The 15,507-nt window shown below is 37.3% G+C and overlaps 1 protein-coding gene across 3 annotated transcripts in view; it reads left to right on the forward strand.

The window, feature by feature from the left end:
- Positions 1–15,507, forward strand: part of KDM4C (lysine demethylase 4C) — a 447,232-nt gene that overhangs the window by 77,644 nt on the left and 354,081 nt on the right. For all 3 annotated transcript variants that reach the window (XM_080819441.1, XM_080819442.1, XM_080819440.1), the window contains exon 5: positions 11,372–11,565. In XM_080819441.1, coding sequence (XP_080675567.1) covers positions 11,372–11,565 — 194 coding nt within the window. The remainder of the gene's footprint in view (positions 1–11,371; positions 11,566–15,507) is intronic.

A 15,507-nucleotide genomic window follows, 5' to 3' on the forward strand; every position in this document is an offset into this window, starting at 1 on the left:
AATGTTTTTCTGGATACCAAAACTCTTCCAGTTATATTTGTTGAATTATTTGCTTCACTTGTGGCTTGTTCCTTTCAGTTTTTTGTTTCTTTTGATTTTCATTTTTTAAAAGATTTTATTTATTTATTTATTTGAAAGAGAGAGAAAGACAGAAACATTGCAAGCAGGGAGAGGGCAAGCAGACACCGGGCTGAGCATGGAGCCTGACACGAGGTTCGGTCTCATAACCCTGAGATCATGACCTGAGCTGAAATCAAGAGTCTGATGCTTAAGTGACTGAGCCCCCACCAGTGCTCCTGTGTGTGTGTGTGTGTGTGTGTGTTAAGAGATGAATTTAAATTCTAGCACCTGAAGCTATACAAGGTTATACTTTCATCAAGTTCATAGGACTGTTGTATGCATTAAATAAAGTGATCGCTGTACAATACCACTTAGTATGTTAGAATCAAGAACATACTTTTGAATTGTTTAAACATAGTCTGCAGAATTAGAAACAAAATTATAAGCTACTCACAATTATACTAATTGTCAATTAGATGTTTTACGCTTAATTCTTGATATAGCAGTCAGCGTCTAGTAGGGGATATTGAAAGTGAGTTCAGATTTTCATCCTGTTGTACTCAATGGTGAAGGTTTCTTGAGTAGGTATGTGACTAGCCAGAGGCAGGTACCACTAGGAACAGATGGCAGGTAACTTCTTCCACAGTTTTTGTAATTTTCACTGATTTTTTTCTTTGTCAATTAGAAGGTGAGCAGCAAAAGTGAATACTTTTTACATGTATACAAGGTATGCTGTGAAAGCATATTTATAAACATAAAAATACTTAGTAACTTTTGATCAGAAAGTAATGAATAAAGGTATGTAGCAAAAACATTAATCATTTCTGACCTTGGAGAGACCGATTTCATATTTTATTACTTCAGATATGTGGTTCTTTTTTTAATCCCTTATCTAGAAATACTTGAAAAGGAATATAGACAAAATACTATTTTTACTTTCAACATGTCTGTGAAGAGTTAAATTAAAAATGAAGAACATTGAAATAAGTCTAGAATAAGCTCATATATTTGGCCACATAGAATATTATCATCTTCAAGAATAGGTGTAATAATGAAGACTTAATAAGCAGTTTTTAATCCATAAATATAATAGCCATTTTGGTATTTTGGCCATTTGGAAAATAAAAGCTGCAGCATTAGTAAAGGTCTGAGATATCTGTTTTGTAGATTCAGTTTAGCATATTTAAGGTTAACTAAAGTTGACATCAGTATTTTTAGAGGTGGGTTTATTTACAGTGTCTTTAATGAATGAAGATTTTAATTTTAATATAATTGATTTTTATCAGCCTTTTTCATTTAATTTGGTTTTAGAATTTTTATTTCTCCTGAGACATACTATTGTTCTAAGTATTGCTTCAGTTTCAGATTTTCTATCTCATCATGCTTCTGTATTGCACTGTATGGTGAGGCCTTAAATTTTATTTTCTGGTTAACTACCTCTCTTGTTTAACCCTTTAATTGAGTTTTTAATTTAATGATGATGTATTTCCTTTCTAGAAGTCCACCCCTTCCTCCAGATCTGACAGGTCATTCTAAATAGTTTATTTTATGAGCTTGTTTTTGTGATTCTATATTTTATTTCTTTAAATCATGTTCTTATTGTCTCTCTGATAATTCTAATGTCAGCAGCCCTTGCTGGGGGATGGTTCTAAATGCTTTGTCAGCTAGCTTTGTCCAGTGTTGCCTTGCCTCCCTGTGTGTATGGTGATCTTTGGTTATATGCTTTGACTTGATCTTAATTTGTGAAAAACTTATAGGTCTAAATGGAGGGAGCTTTTCTCCCAGGAGGGCTGGGATTGCTTCTGCCTGGAACCGGGGACACATTAACATAACCTGAAACCTTTAATAGTCCAGACTCCATGCAGGCATCCCAAGCTCTCTGCAGTTTTTTTATTTGACTGGGCGGTTCTACCTTTTTCTTTTCTGTCCTTCTTCTTTTCATACTCATAATTACCTTTTTAAGGTGAACAGTTTGTCTTTTTCTATGGTACTTTTGTTGAAGAATTTTGTTTGTTTCTTTGAAAACTTGTTCTAGGTTGGTTATTGTCCAGATTTTTAGAAAGAAAAGGCACTGCTATAAAATTGTAAGTATTTCGGTATATAAAAATGTAAAAGGGAAAAGAGGTCTGCTTTATTTTTATTTTATTTAAAAATTTAAAAAAATTATTTAAATTCCAGTTAGTTAACATACAGTATAATATTAGTTTCAGGTATACAATATAGTGAGTCAACACTTCCATACAACACCTGGTGCTCATCACAGCAAGTGCACTCCTTAATCCCCTTCATCTATTTTACCCATTCCCCTACCCACCTCTCCTCTGGTAATCATCAGTTTGTTCTCTGTGGTTAAGAGTCTGTTTTTTGGTGTGCCTCTCTCTCTCTCTCTCTTTTTTTTCCCCCTCCATTTGCTCATTTGTTTTGTTTCTTAAATTCCACATAATGAGAAAATCATGTGGTATTTGTCTTTGACTGACTGACTGACTTATTTCACTTAGCATTATGCTCATTAATCCCATTCATGTCATTGCAAATGGCAAGATTTCATTCTTTTTTATGGCTGAGTAATAACCCATTCTATATATAATACCACATCATCATCATCTTCTTCTTCTTCTTTTTTAAGGATTTTATTTATTTATTTGCCAAAGAGAGAGAGAACACAAGCAGGGAGAGTGGCAGGCAGAGGGAGAAGCAGGTTCTCCGAGGAGCAGAGAGCCCCATGTGGGACTCGATCCCAGGACCCTGGGATGATGACCTGGGCCGAAAGCAGATACTCAACTGACTGAGCCACCCAGGCATCCCATACCATATCTTCTTTTATCCATTCATCACTTGATGGACACTTGGGCTGTTTTCATAATTTGACTATTGTAGATAACTCTTCTCTAAAGGTCAGGGTGCATGGATCCCTTTGAATTAATATTTTTATATTGGGTAAATATCTAGAAGGCAATTGCTGGTTCATAGGGTAGTTCTGTTTTTAACTTTTTGAGAAAAGGAGGTCTGTTTTAAAACTAGAAAGTTCGGAGAATGTGAGATATTTTTATGGAAAGAAAGAAACAAAAAGGACTATCATGTTACATGTTGTAGTGAACTTTAAAGCAAAATGAATATCATGTGGGTCTAATTTTATTCTTATTGTGTAAAGATCTGTAGGAAATCCTCAGTCCATTTTAAAATGTGGACCAGAGCTTTCATTTTAGTTATGGAAAGGTACAATTTTCACATAGTGTAAAACGGATTGAATTTTGAAGCCTTTAAAGCACTGACCAAATTTTATTTTTCTTTCTCTGTGTGCATTACCTTTGAGACTTTAAGGGCTTGTTAAAGGCATGTGAATTAGTGGCAGTAATTTACATTAGCCTGGCTCGAAGTTCCCAGTGAATTAGTGGAGATTGGTGCATAGTCTTTTGTTAGGTGTTGGCTTCTCTGTGACAGGGTCATTAAAAGGAATGGTAAAAGCCAAATGAGGAAACATAATCTTTTAAAGAAAATTCTTAAAAATTAGTATTTTTGTCTAATCAGTTTAGGTAAGAATACCTAAAAAATTTTTAAAATATTGCATAGTACACACTATGTGCTAATGAGAAATATATTATAATACTGAGTTTAAAAATGGAACCAACTCCAGTATTTCTGAAGGGATTAATTACAAAGAATTCTGATTTGCTGGACAGACAGTATTTGCTACTGTATTTTGCTCAGTATTTGCTACTGAGGAGACTGCTCTAATTTTCAAACAAGGAGTTAAATTGCTGTTAACTTGCTGAGCATCTTAACTCCATCTGTAAAATGAGGGCACTTTGCTAGCATGGGGATTATCTCAGTGCATTTTAGGTCTCTGCATTAATAAAATAATTGCCAAATACCTGCACTAGTTTTTTTGTGGATATCAGATATAAAGAAAATGTTATTTTTCTTTTTTTTAAGGTTTGTTTACTAATTTTTAAAAGATTTTTTGCATACATCACTTTGTTTCAGAACTGGCATGTGCATGGGCATGAGATTGAGGGCTCATGACATTGTTTGGAAAGTAGCCCCATGGGTATAACATTGAATGTGCTGAAGATGATGGCAGGAGGTGGGGAGTGGAGAGAGAAGCATGGGTTTGGATGTTGACAGTGTTGAGGATAGAATATAATAGAGGGATGACAATGAAGATGTGGAAAGCCTAAGTGAGAGATTGGCAGGTCAGTGTTTAGAACTAATTTTGGAAAACAAGAACCATATAGACTCTCCTACTGTATGAAAGGTGCCATAAAAATATAATTAATAATAGTGAGTGTGTCAATTTATCAGTTATTGTTCTGTAGCCACCCAGATTTTATGTAAAGCCAATGAAAAAACAGTCCCTGAAATATGTAAAATAGAGTGAAGAAATTCTTCATTGGTTTGAGTCTTCAGTTGGAAGTGTTTAATGATCATCCAGGGCTTTTTTCACATGATTGTTGTTGATATTGTAGCAATTTTTCATACTTACAGGCAAGTGATTTTAACTCTTCTACTTTGTGAACAAAACAGAATGTATAGTCAGGTTGACCTTGGTGCAGTACAGCTCACAGAATTGTCACTTGGCAGGTATGCATGTTGTCGCTGCCTGTCACTTGGCAGGTGTGCATGGTGTGGCTTATTCCTTGCACAGCTTTCTTCTGCCCTCTTTTCACTCTTATCCTGGCTATTGCTTCACAGAGGCTTGTCTGAAGAAGTTAAATAGCTTTGTTCAGGACTGTTTCGTCTAAACCTATGTGCTTCATTCCACTTATCTGCAGTTGGTTATTCAGTTTTCATAATTACTCAGGCTTTACATTTTCCCATTTTACTTTGTGTCTTTCTGTTCATTAGCATATTGGATTTCTACACAGTGGTGGAATGGGAGGACAATGTGTATATGGAGAGTAGATTCCTGTCATGCCACTTGTACAATCTCACTCTGGTTACTGGACAGGTTTGTAGAATACCTGACGTTGTTATTTAGTGTCGGGTAAATGTATGATTAGTTTTAAAAATCTGAGCAGTGTCTCTGTCCCAAGCTCACAGTCACTAACTTTGTATTTATAGCCTATATCCAAAACTTCTTTCTTCTTCATCACATATGAATTATTGCAATAAATGTGAACTCTTTAATGCCTACTGCATTTTTGCAGAAGTGGCCACAGATGTATTTTGTTTGATCCACATGGTTTAAAAAATTTTTTTTAAAGATTTTATTTATTTATTTGAGAGAGAATGAGTGAGAGAGAGCATGAGAGAGGAGGAGGTCAGAGGGAGAAGCGGACTCCCCAAGGAGCTGGGAGCCCGATGCAGGATGAGATCCTGGAAGTCTGGGATCATGACCTGAGCCGAAGGCAGTCGCTCAACCAACTGAGCCATGCAGGCGCCCAATCCACATGGTTTTAAAAGTTGGCTCATATCCCATAACATTTGGATTTGGGGCTCGTCAGAAGATCTGGCAGCTTTTCTAGTGACAGCAATAGACAGGAGCTGAGTAATGGCTGTCCTTGTTAGAAGGGATAGTAGATGTCTCCAAATGGGTAGGTCTCCCCATTTGGGAAATGAGTGAGGTCTCCAAATGGTCTCCCCCACCCCCCTTTGACTTACACTTGGCTGCTTCACTCACTGATGTTACCTGCTGTGCTCTTTGAGCACCTGAATTTGTAACTCCTGCTTTATCACCTAGCTCTTCACTTCGTGCTGTGCTCTTTGGAACATGCTGCCACAATTATCTTTGAGGTGAGGTGGGCCCTGAACCCCAGGGAATACCACTCAAACAAGCTGTGGTTCTGAAACCCCTTCCCATGTTTTTGAAAGAAAAATTTAGTTAGAAAGGAAATTAAAAAAAAAATTTTCATATGTATTTTGTAATCTTACCTTTGCAGTTTTCCTGTAAGGTAGGCAAGTCTGGATTTATGTATTTTTGGGAAGCCTTAGGACCCCACTTCTGTTGACAAGGATATAATTTTTGAAAGTAGTTCCATTAAACACTGGACCTTTACTATGGCTGTTTCAAAGTGGTCACAGTCTTGTCAGGGCCCAGCTGGCTGCTCTGCTACAAATGACCATTGAGAAGCCATTAGATCCTATAACCCTGCTAAGTGCTGGAGCCAGCATTTGATCAGAGAGCTTTTGACTCATGTGCAGCATGTTGCTTTTCTGAGATCCTGTCATTTTTTGAGATAGAAATTCTTTATTCCATTTTACTATTTGCTGGGTGAGGGCAGAAAAAGAGTGTATAACCTTGATTTTCGTAAGTTTACTAATTTGTCTTTTGTTTTAGAACAACCTTTATGTAGGCTTTGGTGGTTGTGCCTTTATTTTTCTTTCCTAAAGATTTTATTTATTTGAGGTTTGCCTTGGTGGCTCAGTTAGTTAAGCATCTGCCTTCGGCTCAAGTCATTATCCCAGGGTCCTGGGATCGAGTCCTGCATGGGGCTGCCTGCTTAGCAGGAATTTGCTTCTCCCTCTGCCCTTCCCTGTGTTTGTGCTCCCATTCTCTCTCTCAGAAATAAATAAAAATTAATAAAAAAAGATTCTATTTGAGAGAGAGAAAGAGCAGAAGCGGGTCGGGGGCAGGAGTAGGCAGAAGGAGAAGTAGACTCCTTGTTTAGCAGGGATCCAGATGCCAGGCTCGATCCCAGCACCCTGAGATCATGAACTGAGCTAAAACTGAGCTAAAACTCAGCTTAATTGACTGAGCCACCCGGGTGCCCTGTGCCTTCATTTTTATGTACTTTTTTTTTTTTAAAACCCGTTCTGTGGTCATCAGTATGTTTGATAGTTTTAAAAATTTGGTCATGTCTTCTGTCTTTCCTTCCTAGTTTTAATCTCTTTGTCTTCATTTAGAAATACCTTTTTGGGAAGATTTTAAATGCATTAAATTTACATTCTCTCTGTATTTTTAGGTGGCACAATCAAATTACATATGTGTGTTATGACAACAGATGGAGCCATATTCCAGCCACCCATCACATACCCTGGGGTCTAAAATGCCATTGCAGTTGTGGCTCAAATTATTTTCTCTTTTACTACTGAGTTCTTTGGGCTGAGGCATTTAAGGAGCAGTTTACTATAATCCTTCCCTGAATGTGCTGTCCCACACAGCATGATTTTTTTTTTTTTTAAGATTTATTTATTTATTTATTTGACAGACAGAGATCACAGGTAGACGGGGTGGGGGGGAGCGGGCTGCCTGCCGAGCAGGGAGCCTGATGCAGGGCTTGATCCCAGGACCCTGAGACTACGACCTGAGCCGAAGGCAGAGGCCTTAACCCACTGAGCCACCCAGGCACCCCCTACACAGCATGATTTTATGGAATGTTAATGTATTATATAAACAAGATTCCATGGTTAAGTGATATTTGGTAAATTTGGAGTTAAGCAGAGTTAAACAGACTTTCTTATAAAGGACCTCTCACATCCTTTGGAGTACCTGTCAGCTCTATGACTCTCTAAGAGGAGGAGAAATAGAAGCCAAAGTTTGACTATATCTGCTGGTAGGACTAATGTCCCACTGGAAATATTTTGGGAAAAAAACTGGTTTTCTATGAGTTTTTCATTATTTCTCTGTGTTAGGTGGGAATGGCTTATTATTGGTGAGGTTTCTAACATGATATGTTGATGCTATGTCATCCTTAAGTCTTCTAGTGACTGAGTGCAGCCACTGTAGGGGGAGTCACAGATGTGCACAGTCCTGAGGAGAGGTTGCTTATTGCCCCGGCTATGGCGTATTTCAGGGACACAGGCCCAGAGCATAAGGGCCAGGAACTCAAACTTGGTACTGTCTTTCTGGAGATAGATAAATGTATTGTTTGTGTTCTGATGTTACTCCCTCTGTGAAATCCAAAGCCTGTCTTCAGACAGCTCCTGGCTCTGGTTATGGTAATGAAGACTTAAGAGTTCTTTCAGACTGCCATCAGATTCCTGATAGGTGGAAGATACAGAGATTGAAAGGAGAAATCCTTCATAAACTTCTCAGTTATGCGTATGTGCACAAATCATGGGCCAATTGTGAGTTATTTCAGAAAACCTGACAGATACAGTGTAAATAGACAAATGGAGCAGGACAGGCCCAGAATGCCAAATGGGTGATTGGAGTGAAGGGAGTGGGACCTGGCGGGTAATGTCTGCCTAGTGGAAGTCAGGTGAATTACAAATATATAAAACAGATGCTCAAGCATCTCTTGAAAGATGTGTGGGAGAACTTTATTTGAGGGGATGGGATCTGAAAAAAGGCATTTGGCTATGAACTTGGACTGGAGTGCAGACTTTCTGCTAAGACTCAGTGGCTGTAAACTTTGAATAGTTTGACAGATTCCAACCTGTCATGTTGGGCTTGTTTGTAGCTAGCGTCTTCTGAGATTGCTTTTACACTAAATGAGTTCTGTTACCACCTCCACAAAAGTGAAGCAGGCTTGCATTTTAAGCTTTGCCAGTGTGTGTGTAGGATGTCTCTCCCTGTGGGTAGGAAGAATTTGGGAACTTTATGGGTTTGCCTGTCCTAGAAATTAGCTCCTTGGATCTTTGTTGAGGAGGCTGAAAGAAGAGGATGACACATTTTATTTTAAGATGATCAGAACTGGAAGCATGGAGTTTAGGTCAGGAAGCAGATTTGGGTTTATCTTTGCCACCTACTACTAGCTAGGAGTTTTAGTTTTTCCATTTGCTCATTTGGGTATAATGTTACATATTTTACAGGATTGTTTTGAATAGGTATAGTACGTAGGTATGTGTAGAGTAATGGAGTAGAGTATGGTGTAACAGTTTGTTTAAATGACAGACTAGGTGTACTCCTTTTCTAACTCTCTGAGGACAACCTGGACTCTTCAGTGTTTGAGCAGAGTCTGTCCTTGGTAGCTGTTAGGTAGTTCAGTCAATAGTAGAGGACACAAATTGGAGAAGGAATTTTGAAGCAGTAAGATTTATTCTTAGTCTCTGTTATACCAGTTACTCTTAATATAACCTCTTTAGTTGAAATGATATGACTTTTTATTTTAATAAAAGAAATTGAATTTCAGCATCATGGCAACTGTGGCTCTGTCCAGAAGAAAATTCTGCAAATATGTTACTTGCCCATTAATGGAAAGAACCATTAATGGAAAGAATTTCACAGGACTTTATTATCACTTATCTCATCGTTTGGGGAGGCTTTCTAGTCAGACTTATTAGAGAATAGTGGAGATGTTTATTTCATAGGTTCTAAGAAATAGTAGGTGTTATTTTCCAAAGATTTTGTGTCTGTTAGTCTGTTCAGTACTCTGAGCAACTCTAGGAAGATGCTGTAGCTCTCACGTTTTCATGAAGACAGACTGAAAGCTCAGAAAGTCTCTGATTTTTGCGCTGGTCAGTGGCAGAGCTGGGGCTAAAATCTAGGTCTTCTTACAGTATTCTTTCTTCTTCACTTTCTTCCCCTTAGAGCTGCAGGTCAAGGGATGTCAAAAGATTCAGCCTCAGTTATTCCTGAAAGATAATATCAGTTAGAAATAAAGAAAAGAATCTTAGGAATTTCAGAGGAATAGTTTGTTCTTAAATTTTCAAGCTCATTCAGTTTTAAAATGATTCCTCTAATATGGTGCTCATTTATTACTTTAGATTCATTGCCTCAGTAATGACTTTCAAATAGGACTCTATTATTAGAGTGATTGGACTGAGGTCTGATTGGACTAGAGTTGAGAGACTGCATCACTATAAATAGAGTGCGATAAAACATTTTATAGAATTTGATTTAATTTTTATGAGGTCTCATAAGTTGGAATTTAGGATCTTCTCTAAATAGATACTTTGACCAATTTCTAAATGCACACTTCCCCCTGTGGGGTTTAAGTTGTAGATAGAGTGGCTGCTTAGGGGAATTTGGGAATTAAATTATTTTCCCTGGGACTTTTAATTACCTGAGGCAGAGCTTCAGTAACTGCTGCATCAATAACTTTCTTAACCCAAAGCATGAGGAAGTAAAGTTAGTACACTGATTAGAGAATTGTCTACAGACCTGTATAAAAACAGAACAACCCTGGAAGTTTTTAGTGTATAAGGGAAATATTAGATGTGGTAGTCTATGTGGTCATTGGCATAGTCATTGGAGAAGGCCTTATCAGTATAGAGGAACACATTTAATGAACTTCTTTAATAGCACCACGAGGAGACTGAATTGGATTTAAAGGGATTGCAGTTTCCTCATGATTGCATAGAATGGGCCCAATCTCTAACGTTTATGTTTCATTATGAGAAAGGCATGTCTTTCTCATAAAAGGAAAAATACACAGTTTTTTAAAGATCTTAAGCAGTTATGATTTATAGTTGAGTAATTGGTAAGTTCTAATAAAACCAGAATCTTTTCCTGTACCATAACTCTAGTATCAGTGATTCTATCCTTTTTTCTCTATCATCACAATTATTGCTGTAAAACTAGATTTTCCCAGCAATTTTATTAAAGTTTGGATAAGTTTTTTTTTTTTTTTAAAGATTTTATTTATTTGACAGACAGAGATCACAAGTAGGCAGAGAGGCAGGCAGAGAGAGAGAGAGAGGAGGAAGCAGGCTCCCCGCTGAGCGGGGAGCCCGATGTGGGGCTCGATCCCAGGACCCTGGGATCATGACCTGAGCCGAAGGCAGAGGCTTTAACCCACTGAGCCACCCAGGAGCCCCGGATAAGTATTTTTTAATCAGTTATTCTGTGTTTAAAACTTCCCATCAACATAAGAAGTTAATATTTAGTTGAAGGAACAGTAAAAGCACAACAATCTCTGGTTTAGAAGAATGCTGAGTTTTCCCCATAATTAGAGGTGGAATTTTTAGGAAATGATGTATTACGTGCTAAAATGAAATGGATAGGGATGAGAGTGGGAGCCCAAAAGAAATATTTTGCCATTGGTATCTTGAGATAATGTCTGACATTGAACATGGCTTCTAAAATAATGTACAAATAAATTAAAAAGCAAAAAGCTACCTCCTTCCTCAAATAAAAGGCGTGTGTGCCAAAGATGGAAGCTCACTTCAAGTCATATTCTTTGAATCAGTGATTTTTTACAAACAACAGCTAAGGGGTGGGGATTTAACTTATACTTCCATTTGGAATCAGGAAGTTTTTTTGCTATACTTTCATACTTATGTTCATATAGAACTACATTATGCCAGTAATAATCTTGGATAATTAATAATTGATATATCACCTGAATAATGATTGCTCTATTTTTCATTTCTCAGTGAATTAAAGTACACAGTGTGATAATTTTGGCACATGACAGTTTGATTAGTAAATGTTATCTTTATTAGCTTATTAATGTTTGATTTTTTTTTCTCTCTCTCCTGGTTCCAGGGTGTGGATGAATGGAACATAGCTCGCCTAAATACAGTCTTGGATGTGGTTGAGGAAGAGTGCGGTATTTCTATAGAGGGTGTAAATACCCCTTATCTCTATTTTGGCATGTGGAAAACCACATTCGCGTGGCACACCGAGGATATGGACCTCTACAGCATTAATTATCTCCACTTTGGAGAGCCCAAGTCTTGGCAAGTTACATGTTTAATATTCATTTGCTTAAGAGTTTTGAAATTTGGGCAATATGAACCTACTGAAGAGGATTTTCTTCCCTTATCTGGTGAATTCAGATTTATGTGAATTGAAAGTTTTTGAGTGTAATAATTGATTGTTTTCCATTTTGCCCATGGTTTTGCTCAAAACCGTAAAGCTAGTGGTGACTGGTGTATCTAAAGTGGCTTGCAGATCATTTTGTGGGGCATGGATTGATAAAAGAATTTGTTAGGCATTTTTACTTCTCTGAGCATTTGTTGAAAGGTATGCTGGAAATAGTTAAGAGTGAAAGCTGACTTCATTGATGTTGGGTATTAGGTAACAGTAATGGTATTCTGGTCCAGCTTCTTTTAAATAAATGATAAGAGTAGGAAAGGAGGGATCAATCAAGAGGCCTGCTCTTGCTCTCTGGGTGATGGGCAGGGGAAAAGAATGTTATTGTTAATATGTGTCCTTAACTTGCAGTTTCCTGTGTTTGTGAGCCTCTTCCCTTGTCTTTCTGAGCAATGACTTAAAGATGTGCTGGTTTGTAAAACACATCATGTAGAATGTTCTTATGTACTTGTTAGTACACATACGTAATTGCTAGTTTGTCAGTTATCCTGGGATCCTTTGTGGTTAGCCAGTTTCATGTTTTGAACTTGTTTTTGTGGGTTTTAGTTTTAGGGAAATTTAAATATCAATTCTGTTTTCTATAATACACATATATGGAGGAAAACACAGACAGAAGCATATGAGGTATGACCTTGACCAATCCAGGAAAGATGATGTTTCAGATGGATGTGAACATGATAGGTTGCTCTTCAGGTGCTTGTGTCAACCCAATAGCTTTCCTGCCTCCAAGTTAAAGATAATGGCCTCTTTCCAAGTTCTCCTGCTGATTAGGTATTGAGATGCAGTAATTTGGGGATAATTTCCACCTCCATTTTGCCATTATTACTTGCCCTTGAGATTTTTTTCATGTATTGAGTATGAAGTTGTAAATTTTCTTCAAAAAATTCAAATACAGCAAAAGTTCCTAATAATCACAAATGACATTTAGTTGGAAGGCAAGTTTTAGGTAGAAGAGCAAAGTTCGTAGGGCATACAAGAAAAATCCAGGCAGTTCTGATTTCTTATGGAGTTTTATGATCTAAAAAAAGGGGGAAGCTGTTTAACGTATATTAAAGCTGTTTTACTTGCATGTTTCATTTCATAAATCCTTAGCAATCTGCTCTCTAAATGGAATAAAGAAAAATTTTAAATATTTTAAATAAAACATTTTTAGTAGGTGGTCTAGGACCCAGAGAGGCTTTTGTGACAGACTGGTATGATGGGACTATTCATTGCATAGGTGTTTACTGAGGGCCAGTTTTGAGCACATGCTTAAGGCCATGTGGGTCTTTGTTATATTTCTTCAACACCACCATAACATCTGTTGGAATGTCATCCTTTAATACTTTTGGGACTTAACTTTGAGAGACTTAGAGAAATATTTTAGGCAATTCATAGGCACCTGGGCAGTCTCTCAGCCGCATAATTACCTCCATGCTCTTTCTGATATTCACTTTCAGTGTGAACAAAATTAAATGGGTAAATCCAACCCATGTTGGTAAAATTTAGTGTATAGGCAACTATATACTTTATTTTCCTTAAAAAATCTGAAAAGTTAGTAACAGAATCTTTCTGGAGGTGTTTTAGAAGTCAGCTAATGAGAATGCCCAGGACAATAATTTGAAATTATAGTATTAGAGGAGTTTATTTTATACCCCCACCCCCCACTATTAGAGGAGTTTTGATGATATCTCTGCTTTCTTATCAAGATGATCCTCTCCCCCATACTTCCTGAACAGAATTTTGTTATCTCCTAAAGATCACTTAGGGAGAGTATTCTGGTCAGGGAGAAGACTGATTCTAGAGTCTTGTGGCTTTGTGAAAGAGTACCACTGTTCATGAATGAGAATAATTATGCCCATTTTCAAAGAATTTCTTTCTGCTAGCATCTATATTTTCTGTAATTACTCTATTAGTTACTATAGACATATAGACTTCATTATATGCATTAAAGGTAGATTTATAATATCACTATTATCTTTAACCTTGACCATTATTTATAATGATAAAATAATAAAACCCAGCAGTGAGTTATGACCACTAATCTACATTCCACTTTCTAAAATAACTACTGTAGAAAAAGAATGATATAAATGACTCTAAGGATATTTCCAAGTAGATTTATGAAAGATTATATTAGTTCAGCATAAATAATTTTGAGGTGAATTCTCTTATCACTAAAATTCATTTTAGTACTCATCATGATATATTTTAAGTGAGCTTTGAAAGGTGGTAGAAGCAGTTCAAATTTATATAAATATGTGAGGTAGGCAGTGTCTGTTGGCAGAGCTTAGATTCAAGGGACCAGCAATCTGGGCTCTATTCCGTATTCTGCTACTAACGTTTGTGGCTTTGGACAGATAACTATACTCCTTTGTTTGTTTATTTTAAAAGATTTTATTCATTTTAGAGAGGGGTGTGGGGTGATTGGGGGGAAGAGGAGCGGAAGGGGAGGAAGAGGGAGAGGGAGATAATCTCCTGTTTACTCCACACTGAGCAAGGAGCCCAGCTCAAGGCTTACCCTGTCTAGAAAATGAGAAGATGAGGAGGTGACATAAGGTTCTCTATGGGCATGCATGTACGTGCACTGGTTTCCTTTTCTTCTGTCTTCTTCTTGTTGAGTTGTATGTGGGATAGTTGCCTTTACTTTTCTCTAGGGGTGCTCTTACCTGTGCTTGACATCTCTGAACCTAGCAATGTGTCTTTTCCTTCTAGTCTTATAGGCTGGTGTTGAACTTTGACTTCTTCAATTCTACCCTTAAGCCGTCAGCTTTTGGATGTGATTGTTGCAAAACTGCCTAAGATTTCCTCCTTAATTCCATGTTTACAGTGTTCTCTGCTGTTCTCTGCCTGCATATCTCTTCTTTTTTGCCCAGAGGCTTTCTGGACCATCTGCTGCCCCTACTTTAGATATTTGTTTTTGCACCAAGTGCTTTTGACTACCTCCTCACCCTTTCCTGTGCTGCCTTGAAGTTGGGGTCTGTGTCTGCCTTTGAACCATCAGCACTTAACACAAGGCCTGGCTATAGGACTGAGGCTCTGTACATAATTCTTGTTTGTATCAAGAGAGTGTTGTTTTGCAACAGTTTGTTTAAGGGCAGACAAGGAAATATATAGAACATTTTATAAAGATTTTTGTTTAAAGTATAGTTATTAAGAACACTCATTTTCCTCAGATTTCTGAGTAGCTGCAGATGCACAGATCCAGGTAGAAGCCTTGAGACATAATTTTCTGGGCACTGAGTGTGGCAGATTTTGCTGAGTAAGTGTTCATGAACCAGGGTTGTAGTGAAGAGACTTTAGAGGAGATGATTATTTATTTAAACATTTCTGGCATAAAGGTTTAGGGGAGAAAGAATGCTTTAAATAAGCAGATGGAAAAGTGCTTTAGCAGTCATTGGTAAAGTGTTTATTTTCTTGGAATGGACATTGACTTTGGATCCAGAAGGCCTGTTTTAAAATCTCAGTCTGTCACTTAACGGCTGAATGACTCGGGCAAATAACTGTGCTTCTTTCATCATGAATTTCTTTAACTGCCGAATGGAGGCGTGATTTATCCTCTGTCTCCTTATAGAACTGCTAGGAGGGTTCAGGGATATACTTTCTGTAAAAGTGCTTTGTAAACTGTAAAGTACTATACAAATATTTCCAATTACTATTATTTTAATAACCTTATGAAAATAAATCATTTTTAGGTCTTAGTAATGACTAACCCTGAGCTTGGCAAGATATATCTCTATATAATAGAGTAGGGGTTTCAAGGCTAAATAAAATATAATTCTCCCTTTTAAATGTCATATGTGATAGTGGTTAATTGCTGGGAGATG

Source organism: Martes martes (genome assembly GCF_963455335.1).
Source record: "Martes martes genome assembly, chromosome: 12".
Taxonomy (NCBI): domain Eukaryota; kingdom Metazoa; phylum Chordata; class Mammalia; order Carnivora; family Mustelidae; genus Martes; species Martes martes.